This window comes from Triturus cristatus, chromosome 4_1 (genome assembly GCF_964204655.1).
Source record: "Triturus cristatus chromosome 4_1, aTriCri1.1, whole genome shotgun sequence".
Classification (NCBI taxonomy): Eukaryota; Metazoa; Chordata; class Amphibia; order Caudata; family Salamandridae; genus Triturus; species Triturus cristatus.
In genome coordinates, this window is record NC_140585.1 from 527,496,818 (window position 1) to 527,509,360 (window position 12,543).

General features: G+C 42.5%; 1 protein-coding gene across 7 annotated transcripts in view; it reads left to right on the plus strand.

Annotated features, from left to right (window-relative positions):
• STK38L (serine/threonine kinase 38 like) overlaps positions 1–12,543 on the plus strand; it is a 492,424-nt gene that overhangs the window by 420,611 nt on the left and 59,270 nt on the right. For all 7 annotated transcript variants that reach the window (XM_085652796.1, XM_085652799.1, XM_085652802.1 and 4 more), the window contains one exon: positions 6,240–6,335. In XM_085652796.1, the coding sequence (XP_085508922.1) occupies positions 6,240–6,335 (96 nt within the window). The remainder of the gene's footprint in view (positions 1–6,239; positions 6,336–12,543) is intronic.

Below are 12,543 nucleotides of genomic sequence, written 5' to 3' on the forward strand. Positions count from 1 at the left end.
GTGCCAAGGCCTGCTAGATTTTTTTGCCGTTCTACTATTTTTCTTGGTGTTGAGTGGTTGAGAAGAATGGACATAGAAGGGAATCATAAAGTGGTCCTTCCATGTTAGAGGCATTGGTGCCTCACATACAAAATGCTCAGAATTAGTGAATAGTAGATCAAGCAAGTGACCATCTTGCAAGTAGGACCTCTGATTCGTTGAGACAGACCAAGCGATTACAAGTCTGCTACAAGCTTCGCCACTTCTAAGTTGGTATGATCTTCCCCGTAGTAATTAGTCCCCCAGGAGAAGAAATGTTTTGGTGGCTGAAGCATGGGTGGCTGTTTCTTCCACCAAACGTTGGCTGAATCCTGCCTTAGATCCAGGGGGACGCTAAATCAAGGCTCCTTTCCAACTATCGGTGGCGGATAAATTTATTTTAAAAATACCCAATTCATTCGATTCAGTATTAGTGGTCGTGATCCATGTAACATGAAGAGTGTTTTTAAAGGCTATAGCAATGCCACCTCCTGATTTCAAGCCTCTATATAGCTTGATTAAGTCATAGTTATCGGGAATGGCTAATGTGATGGCTGGGAGATTAGAGGCATTCAACCATTGTTCCGTCAGAAAACAGATGTCAGGTGACTGAGTGGTAATTAAATCCCATGTTTCTGTTGTGTGCTTGGCCTGCGACCTTACATTACAAAGAAGGCTTTCTATGCCTTTCTTAATGGGATTAACGGGAATGTCCTCTGAGAACATTTCCACATGGTCACTCTTCAGGATATCGTCCCTCTGTTCAGCAAGGCGACTTCATGACCACTCCTGTTCTGAAGGATGCCTACTTTTACATAACAATCCTTCCCACTCCACTCATCGCCTCTGACTGCACTTCATGGTTAGTTGTCAGCATTATCAATTCAAAGTGTTGCCATTCGGGGGCACTACTGCCCCCAGAGTATTCTCAAAATGGCTTGCTCTGCATCTCAAAACGAAAGTCATTCATGTATTTCCCGTACTTGAACGATTGGCTGATCAAGAGTGCAAGCAAACAGCAATGTCTCCATCACACCTAATCCACTGTCTTGGCTTCACAATAAATATTGTGAAAACTCACCTTCAACCCTCCAGGTTCTTTTTTTTTTTTTTTTTTTTTTTTTTTTTTTTTTTTTTTTTTTTAAACCCATTTTATGGATTTTCTAAAGACCACAAAATCCAATATAACCAGCAGTCCTGATGTCAGTTCATATGATCCTTAAATGAACAAAAAAGGCTCAGCCCTCCAGGTTCAGCCCATGCTCAAGATATTCACCTCCAGGGCTTACCCCAGCCAGGCAAGCGTGCAGGCATTCCACCAGCTGCTGCCTCTTTTACAGTCAAATAATCACTTGACGGTCAACACAGCATGCGCGGTCTTGGAATGATGGCCTCATGCATAGTCATAGTTCCCCACCCCAGACCTCACATGTGTTCTTTGCAGCACGCCTGTCAACACAGTGGTCACTAGGAGTATATATTGTTGGTACATGCTAGCACCTGTCATTCTGTGCAGTGGTGGAATAGCAACAACCTGTTTCAGGGCTGCCCCTTATGGACCCTGTTTCACAAGTGACGGTCACGACAGATGCTTCGCTCTCTGGGTGGGGAGCACATATTCAGCAGCTAACCGTTAAGGGCATTTGGTTGCCTCAACAAAAGGGCCTCCACAACAGTTACCTCAAGCTCCTGGCCATCCATCTAGCTCTCAAGGCCAGGTTCAGCACAAGGTGTGTTGATAAAAACAGACAACATGACTACTGTGTATTATCTCCAAAAGCAAGGTGCCACTCTCACCACAGATATAGAAATTGGCACAAGGTTTTGGGAAATTGGGCACTTCACCATCGGACCCACCTACTGGTGAAGTATCTTCTGAGAGTGGACAGTGGTTTTGCACACCTCAGCAGAATGCAGCAACAAGTCCACGAGTGGGAAGTCCACCCACAAGTCTTACTTCAGGACCTTAGGAGCTTCCAGAGATCTACCTCTTCACCACTACCCAAAATGCAAAGTACCCAAAATTAGCCTATGGGCTCCCACAGTCCAAAGACCATGCTCAATGGATGAATTGGTCAGGGGTATTTGTCTACTGATCCCGGCGGTCATACAGAAATTTTACAGGACCAACACCAGAATGATAGCTCCAGAGTGGCTGCACCAGTGGTGGTATCCGGATCTTCTACAGCTGTCAGAGGCCCCTCACCGGAGGCTGCCCTGCCGCCCGTACCTGCTGACCAAGAACGAAGGGAGAGTATTTCATCCCAACCTCTCGTCCCTGCGATTGACAGCATAGCTCCTGAGGTCATCCAGTGCGGGCACTTAGACCTCTCAGCGGACTGTATGAGTATTCTCAAGGAAGCAAAGAGGCCCTCCACCAGGAAATCTTATGCTTTCAAATGGAAGAGGTTTTACCTGTGGTGTAAGGACAATGCTTATGATCCGATCAAGGGTCAGGAGCAAGAGATCCTTCCTTACTTGTTATACTTGGCTAAGTCCGGCCTGCAGTATTCCTCCATCAGGGTTCACCTGGCTGCAATATTCCTCCATCAGGGTTCACCTGACTGCAATTACGGCATACAGGAAGTCTCCGAACCAGGGATCATTCTTTCAAATGCTAGTGGTCAAGGACTTTCTAGAGGGACTCAGAAAGGTTTGTCCCCCAGTGAGATCCCCTTCTCCACCTTGGGAACTTAACATTGTTCTTACTAAACTGATGGGTGCTCCTTTCAAGCTGATTCATAAGGCATCTTTGCAGCATTTGACCTGGAAGGCTGCTTTTTTAGTAGCCATCACATCAGCCCGCAGGGTGAGCGAGATTCATGCACTGTGCTGTAAGGAGCCTTATACTGTGTTTCATGCCAATAGGGTGGTATTACGTACACATCCGAGCTTCCTTCCTAAGGTGGTCTCGGAGTTTCACATCAATCAGGTTATTACCCTACCCACCTTCTTTCCTGAACCTTCTACTCCCCGAGAGATATTTACACTCTTTAGATCTCCGGAGAGTATTGAAGTTTTACCTTGCCAAAACTCCCACACTTAGGAAATATGACCGGCTCTTTATCAACTACGGTTCCACTAACACCGGTCTGTCTGTGTCCAAAAGATCCATTTCTCGATGGATTGTCTCTTGTATAGCTTTATCCTACCAGTTAGCTAACAAGACTTTACAAGGCAAACCTAAAGCACACTCTACCAGAGGGGAAGCTTCTACCACAGCTCTCCGCAATGTTCCAATGTCTGAAATCTGTAAGGCAGCTACATGGCGATCAGTGCATACCTTCACACGCCATTACTGGCTAGATTCTGATGCACAGGCCGATGCCCAGGTTGGACAGGCCTCTTTGAGGAATTTGTTTGCATGATTGCAATTTGAATGTAATGTTTTTCATGTTCAGTATACTCTGTTGCTCGTCCGCGTGGTAGTGGGTATGGACTTGCTACTCTATTCACAGATTATGACTATTGATGAGTATCCCCTGCATGACAAGGATTAGTTACTTACCTGTAATCCTAGTTCTCATCCAGGGGTATACTCATCAGTCATAAGCGACCCACCCTCCTCCCCGGACGAGCATTACTGGAGTTGTTCTATAACCCTTGGAAGCCTTAACGGCAAGGTGTCAGTTTCTTTGTTTCATTATTGCTCTGCTATACAGCCTACAGGCAACTGCATGGAATTACAAGTTTTCCTTATGGCAATAAAGGATTGTATGACAACTTTTCAGTGCATGTCCTCTTTTCCTTATGGGTTAGGAGGGTATTTTTCTTACAGTGCAAACCTATATAATTTTTGCCATGTTGGAAACATTTTAGGCTGCATGTATATGTTATCACATGTGTGTGTATATATATATATATATATATATGTGTATATATGTGTGTGTGTGTGTGTGTGTGTGTGTGTGTATATATATGTGTGTATATATATGTGTGTGTGTGTGTATATATGTGTGTGTGTGTGTGTGTGTGTGTGTATATGTGTATATATGTATGTGTATGTGTGTATATATGTGTATATGTATGTATGTATATGTATGCATGTATATATGTATGTATGTATGTATGTATATGTATGCATGTATATATATGTATATGTATATGTATGTATATGTATGTATGTGTTTGTATGTGTATGTGTATATACATGTATGTGTATATATATGTGTGTATGTATGTGTATGTATATATATGTGTGTATATATGTGTATGTATATGTATGTATGTATATATGTATGTATATGTATGTATATGTATGTATGTATATGTATGTATGTATATATATGTATGTGTATATGTATGTGTGTGTATATATATATATATATATATATGTATTTTCTATATGCTCCGGGCGGGGATTATTCACAGATTATGACTTTGATGAGTATACCCCTGGAGGAGAACTAGGATTACAGGTAAGTAACTAATCCTTCAAACAATGTAGTGCTCTAGGGTCACATACACCCACCTCCATGGAAGTCTTTGGTTGTTGCAGATCTACATTCTTTACTTAACTTCTTTGTATGCACCTTCCTGCATGGTCCTCATACTTTGTCTATGCTAAATGTTTACGCTCACCCGCTGTGCGGAAAACAATAGACAAATCGAGCCAACGCCCATGTGCATCGCCAACTAACGGAGGATTCGCTATTTCTTGTGACTCGAAGAGCTTCTTCAAAGAACAATGATTTTCAAATGTCCGAGCCCAACACTAGATGTCAGTAGTATACAGAGCATGTTAATCTACAGCACTACGCACTATGACTAGATGCTTACAGGACAAGCACCATATTCATTCAAGGCACCCTGTAAATATTTCCTGTATATCAAAGGGAATTGTAAAATATGTCCTATGTTTCACAGCTCCGTTTCAAATATGGGTTTTTATACCACTGCAATTTGTGTACTGAAAGCACCCATAAACTATGTATAATATATAGAGAAACCAAAGTACTTTTTTGCACAACATTTAGTGGTATAAAGAGGACCTATGAAATAGTTTACAGACTTCATAAAAATGACATAATGACAACCTCTCTAGAGATTCACTATTTGCCATTGGTTAATTAGTAAAGAAGAGCTTCAAACACCTTTCAGGGTAGCCCTAGCTAATAGCTTATTTAGCAGTCTGCGTGCGAAAGCCAAAGACAAACCATAACATTCTAGATGCAGTAAAGGTAACTGATAGTTGTCTTGTTCCCTGCAGTGGCGTCAATGATCTAAGCTTAACCTAGTCTATAATTTAATCAATAATTATTCATGAAAGCAAATCATTCTAATTGCAGTCTGTCTTTTGTAAGCTCCTCTTTGATAGCAAAAACTTCAGTAATCTCTGAGCATAATTACTGCCTATTATGTAATCAACATTAGAACATTGAAACGTTGGGAGCTCCATTGATGATATTGCAGTGGCTTAGAGCTAATAATGGCTGGTATTGACCATCTTATCTAACATTACTATGGTTGTCTTCTCTTCCTCACTTTTTAATTCAGAACATTCTACATTGAGTGGGTGGAGTGTTCTAATTGCAGATTAGGGATTCTTCCTTGGTCTAAACCGGTTGTTAAAGGTCCTCTCCCTCATTATAAGCCCTTGCTTGCTTTTTGGGTATGTAACGCTGGTTCAGGGTTTTTAACAACTGGTCTCAGCAGCAGGCAATCTGTATATGAAACTGAACATTCTAATTGCATTCAGCGGCCATTGTTGTCTCTACCTTGGCAGCAGAGATCTCATTTCTATAGCCAAAATGTGTTTTTAATAAAGCAAATCCTGTTTTCTCTACTATTCTATATTCTTAACTACATCGTTTCTCTTCTTACAACATTTGGAGAGTATAGTTTAGTATTTCACTTGCTCTTTGCAATAAACCTCTTTCTGTTTGACAAGAGCATCATTAACATGCTAAATATTCTGAAAGGAAAACACCTAATGTGAAAATACATAGAACATATCTTGTGTAATATATACCTGTATTGCCATGTTGGGGGTTTTGTGATATTTACAATTCATTCAACCTTTGGTCTCATGGTTTATAATATCACCAGAGAAACTTGATGGCAATATAGGGCCATATTATACAGTTGCCCCTCTGTAGTGATATATAGAATAGAGGGCATCTCAGCCTGGTGAAGTAGTTTGAGCATATAGGAGAGCTCTTAGTCTGGTACAGCAATTCAAGTATGCTATTCAGTTATTAATGGTTTTTATTTTTCTTCAGATTCTGCACTGATTCAGAGAACAGAATTGGTTTAGGTGGTGTGGAAGAAATCAAGACGCAATTATTTTTCGAGGGAGTGGACTGGGGACACATCAGGTAATTATGCTGGTGGATTTTATTAACTTGTAGGGATAAATTGATTTAAGTGATCGAAATATATACTTTCTGATGGATACTTCTCACAGCAGATTCCTCACTTTGCGAATACCCTCAGGCACCAGATGGGATCCTGAGATTGTTCTCACCTATTCCATTGCGTGCCAGTAGGTGACATTGTTGCTATGTATCCTCTCCATGGTTCCCAGTTCCCTGCTGCTCAGCCAGTGTGAGTGTGATGTAATGCAAACTGCAGGGGTGCACAGAACAGTTTTTGGAAAGGTTAGTGTTCGGACTGTCACCGCACTCTGCATTTTGAGTGCGCAATTAAGGCTTACCCCGGACTGTGATAGGTGAAGCGCATGCTTCCTAACGCTGGGTGTTAGCCGTTTAAAATTAACCACATCTAGCAGTTTAAGCACAGTCTCAGGCACGTTCCAAGCAGTGTCTTTTTTCTGTCACACACTGCTACACACAGGAACTTTGACGCGGAGTGATAGGAAGGCTAAAACATGGACTACACAACGCAATGCAACGACGGAAATGCGCTCATGTCCATTGTGTCAAACAAGTTGACTCTATTGACACGGTGCATTGGGTGCCCTAATCGCGCATGTACAAAAGCAATACTTTTGACTCATTTAAGCAGCCTAGTGATTGGACACGCTGATTGGGAAGCGCGTGTTTGGCTGCATGCCCATCAGTGAATGATTAAACGCGCTGCTTAGGGTGGTGTGAGGGCACATCAGTGGAAGGTTACTGAGCATTTTTCAGATTGGATTTCAGTTCCATCCTGGGTACTGTGAGCATTCTAGTAAGGTGTCTGTTTTGGTCTCATTTAAAGTGAGGAACTGATCATTACTTGTGATTCCTTATCTTCAGACAGGTTGCAATGTTTTCGGGTGAGGAGTCACTCACCTGGGTGAAGGACGAGTTACCTGCCAGTGGGAAAATTTCTAATGTGTATTTTTTAGATGTGCTGTCAAGTGTTGTGATACTATTCTGAATATGCTTTGCTTAAGTCTCATTTTCAATGCTATGTGGAAAGTTACGCATGAAGTTGATGATGCTAGACTGGATGTTTAGGTTTAGTGTTTTGTCAATGCCATGCTGAGTTTTCTGCATAAGTGTATTTGTCAATACTACACTGGATTTGTAGCGTGTGTATATTGTGTTGTCTATGATGTGCTGAATTTTCAATGCCATGCTGAATTTTAGAAATGTTTTATGAAGTTGTATACTTGAGTCATATTTGCAATTGAGACTTAGGAGTCTGGGTGGAGTGTGTAGTGTCATTATAAATAATTACCCCCCTCACCCAGTCATGTTGTTAAGGCAGAAAGGGATGGGGATAGGGTGAGTCTAGGTACCCCTGGTCCTGCCAGGTGTACGCAGAACTGGAGTGTGCCTTGCAGTCTGCATTTTAATGCCTTGGAGCCTAATGCAGCATATGGTGAATGTTGTTTGTATTTTGGCACGCTGACAGTAGGGTGGTGATGTGTTCATGTACCCCTGGTCCTGGTTAGGTGTGCACCATGTGTGATGCAGTAGAGGGTGAGTGTGTGTGTTGCACCCTAAGGTTGCGAAGTGTCCTTCCTAGGGAGTTCAGAAGTGTAGGGGTTGTGTGTTGCACTCTAGTATAATAAAAAGTGTCCTTCCTAGGGGTTATAGAGAAGTGTAAGGGTCATGTATTGCGCCTTAGTGTTACTAGTGTCCTTTCTAAAGGGTTACGGAGAGTTGTAGGGGTAGTGTACCCTAGTGTTGCGTTGAGTCTGCATGTGTTATGAAGAGGTCGTAGGGGCATGTTTGTTGCACCCTAATGTTGTATTCTTTATAAGGGGTTAAAGATTAGTGTGTGCAGGAGAGGGCATTAGTTGCTCCCTGGTCCTGCAGTGTATGTACATGGGTTGATGATTTATGTGTTTGAATATTTATAGGACTGATTTATCATCTACTTCCATCTTTTGTAATTGATGATTTATGTGTTTGACTATTTAGGGGACTGATTCATTGTTTATTACCACTTCTTTCTCTAAGATGTGTTGTAACATGTGGTTGTTGCTATGCATCCTCGCCATAGTTCCCAGTTCTCTGCTGCTCTGCCACTGTCAATGTGATGTGATGTAATGGAATGCTGATGAGTGCCTGGTCGAGATGAATGTTAGTTGGAGAGAGAGTTGATGAGCAGCAAGGATGCAGCTCCTGGTGGGGCTATGTATACAGAACCTGTAACTTGAAAGTGATTCTATTGCCATAAGTCTACATCTTATAATTTATGTGACCTGGCTACGTGACATCCTATATTACAACAACACGCCTTTCCCCAAAAGTACAAGATTTAAACCTTGCAAGGATTGCCACAAACTTTGTGTCTGTGATGGACCCCCTCATGTCTGTCTTTGTCTCTGCTCCTTGTGACTCTAAATCATATTACAGCTGCACTCAGTGGAACCTGGAGGCCATACAAGACTGCAAGGCCAAACTTCTGAAGCTGTTCTCGTGAAAGATAGTCATCCCACTCCAGATATTCAGGTAAGTTAAGTCCCAGGGTGGGGAGGCTGCAACTGATCCACATCTTCAAATAGGCCATGTTGCGGATTTTTGGTAATCTTTCCACTCCCTCTGACATGGCTCTGGGCCCCACACATCTGAGGAGGCTCAAGTCCGTTCACTGCAAGCAAATACGTTCCTGATTTTGATTGTTCCTCTAGATCGTGTTTTGGGGTCTGCTCCATGGCCAGCACCTGCTTCAATTCTTCATCCAGATCCAAAACATACGCCGGTAATCTGTGCACCAATGCCAAAGGAAAACCCTATAGTCCTAGTAGGTTCAGAAGCAAATCCACCCCTCCCATACCTTCAATCAGACTCTGAAACCACTCTTTCACTAACATGCTTTTTAGGCCCCGAACCACACAATGATGACTGTGGAGAGTATGCGTCTCCGTTTTACAATGAGGAGAACTTATTTTTGGACCTCCAAGACGCAAGTGGCTTGGACACATCGCTTGACACTGGCCTCATCTCTCCATCTGGTCCCTTCCCCCCACCTGAGCCCTTCCCTGGAAGAATAAACATCCTTTTTTGCCATGGTGATCAAGAAGGCGGGAGAAGTCCTGGACCCTCCAGCTGCCTTCAGTAGAAGTCAAAACAAAGAGTAGCTCCTCCCCTTTAACAAAGCCCTCATGGACATTTTACTGGGCCCAAGCAGGATCCTGCTCTCCTGTCAGCAGGCAGATTGCTAGGCGACAGACCTTCTCTGGGGCTCCATCTTTCCTCCTCCAGCATATAACACCAGAAAGCCTCATTGTGCAAGCCTCCACTAGCAAGTTAACCCCTAATTCCTTCTCAGCTACACCTTCAGACAGAGTCCAATGGACTTTTGGGAAATGAAAGTTCTCCTCTGCCAGCTGTGCCCTCGGATATGTGATTTCAAGTTGCCTTCTGGGACATATTCCGTGAGACATGGTGAGCGAGATCTTGCCCATGGTCCTTGAACCAATCTGCAGCAGATCATAACAGATGGTCAAGGCATGGCAAAGTACATGATTAGGATTGGCCTAGGTACTGCATTTTGTTTGGATAGGGCAATTTCATCAGCTTGGTGCTTCGGTTCCACATACGGCTCAGATCCATGGGCTTTTCCAGTGATATTCAAGCATCGCTCATGTACATGCATGTCATTCAATGGCACCCATCTCTTTGGAAACCAGGCATACTCAGCCTGGAGCACTTTAAAGAGAGTAAGGGTATGACACTCTTGCTCGGCCTTATAGCAACTGTACAGCAGTTTCCATAAAAATATTGCATTTTTCAAGGCTCGGAAGGGGAAACAATTGAAACAATGGCAAAGCATGCCTCCACACAAGATCTCCCAACTCGCCCAGGCCCCAGGGGCAACATGCTGCCCAATCCACCGCCAACTACCCTTTACTGCCGCCATTGCAATACATCTTTAGTTTGCCCTCTGCTCTACATTGTCACCCAGATGGAGGCAGGATACTTTATTGCCTCTATAGGTGGCAAAGCATCAAATCAGACAAAGTTGGATGCTTCAAATAGTTTGATGATTACGACCTACTCTCCATGTCATCTTTCCAAACATGCCACCTACACCACAACTGCTTCCGGGGGACCACTTGTCCATTCTACAGAAATATTTCAAGGGTCTCTTGGACAAGGTAGTCAGTCTCAGTCCGGGACACTGGCATGTGTCAGGGACTCTGGCAACGACTGGTGCCAGGGAAAACAAAGTTGGCAAAATACTAGGTACAGAGCTGCCCAAGATCACACAGCGAGTCAAAGGAGAAAGGAAATCCAAAGAGGAAGCTCTGTACAAGAGAATAAGAGAGGTAAGGCTCAGAAAGGACAGGCCCTCAGAGGTGACTTAGCATTCAGAAAAAACTACACACAGAACAGATATGCAAGACATATATATATATATATATATATATATATATATATATATATATATATATATATATATATGTCTTGCATATATATATATATATATATATATATATGTATATATATATATATATATGTATATATATATATATATGTATATATATATATGTATATATATATATATGTATATATATATATATGTATATATATATATGTATATATATATATATATATATATATATATATATATATATATATATATATATATATATATATATATATATATATACATATAAAACCACATTAACAAAGGGAATGTGCAGTAAAGCACTCGGGAGCTCCACACTGTAAGACTTAAGTTCAGTAAGTTCTTCACACACAATTGCTGTTTCAGATACTGACTGCAAATACCCACATATAGGCTATGCATGCAAAAGCAGGGTCTGTGGAGCTGTTACCTATGGTGATGTTATAAATTTAACTCAAAGACAATACTCACCGTGAATCAGAAACACCACTTAGGTTGTCAGCTGTGCCCACAGATCCTGGCGATCAAACAGGAACACGCAAGGCAGTAACAGCAAAGGGGTAGAACTAAATACAAGCACAATAGACAAGGAGCTAGCCAGGAGGAGTGCTTAACCGGAAAGGAAGTAAATCACAGGCCACACTTGGCAGAAAGCAAGTAAAAGAAGCAAGACATCCGGAATAGAAAGACAGTAAACTAGGAACTGGAATCAAGGAAATGGGAAGAAAAGAAGGGACTGGAAAAGGATATACAGAAGGGGAGGCTACAAGGGTATAGTAGGATAGTATTGAATCAGAAGACACGAAAACACAGTAGCACTGAAGGCTGTGCTAGAGTAGAAACAAGAATTGAAATCTCAAAAGCCAAGGTAGCACTGCAGGCAGTGCTCGTTTAGGAACAGGAAATTACTGTAGCTCAGAAGTCAAGGTAGCACTGCAAGCAGTGCTAGTTCAAGGAATAGCTACAGCTCAGTAAACAAGGAGTCAAGAGAGCACTGCAAGCAGTACAAATCAGGAACAAGAAATAGCTGAAGCTCAAGAACAGGAACAAATAACTATAGTTCAGGTAGAACTGCAGGCAATGCTAATTCAGACAAAAGGAATTGCTATAGCTCAGGAATCAAGGAGCAAGGATTAACTATAGCTCAGAAATCAAGGATTATCAAAAGCTCAGGAAACCAGGATCGGTCTCAACGGAACACAGCTACAATGACCAACATTGGTCTGAAGGGAGCAGGGGCTTAAAAGAGCTCACAGTAATCCCATGCACCAGGTGAGAGCAGGCTAGCAGCAAGCAGACACAGGTGAGCTGAATAACTCCACCCATCCTTGGCCTGCAGGGGTGGAGATGAAGCATTGAGCAGGGGATTATAAGAAATGGAGTTTCCAGCATGAGCAGACTGACTTTCACAAAACCCAGCATGGATTTGGAATGGATGTCAATTCCTAAATGGTGTCCAAATGCCTGGAAGTCAGGATATGCATGCAGGGGAGTGCCTGGAAGCATATTAGAACACTGGAAAGCCCCACAATTCGGCCTCCTGGTAGTGGGCACGAGAGCACAGGGAGTGAATCGTGACACATAGAGAGGGTGCCTGCATCAGAAATCGGGACTGGTGATACTCCTATTATTTTCTTGTGCCCATAAAGGACAAAGGACTTTGTCCTATTTCAGATGTTCGCCCAATGAACTTCTTCCTCTCGAAGATCAAGCTCAGGATCGTCACTCTGGCCCAAGTTCTCTCTGCCCGGGATCCAGGCAACTGGATGTGAA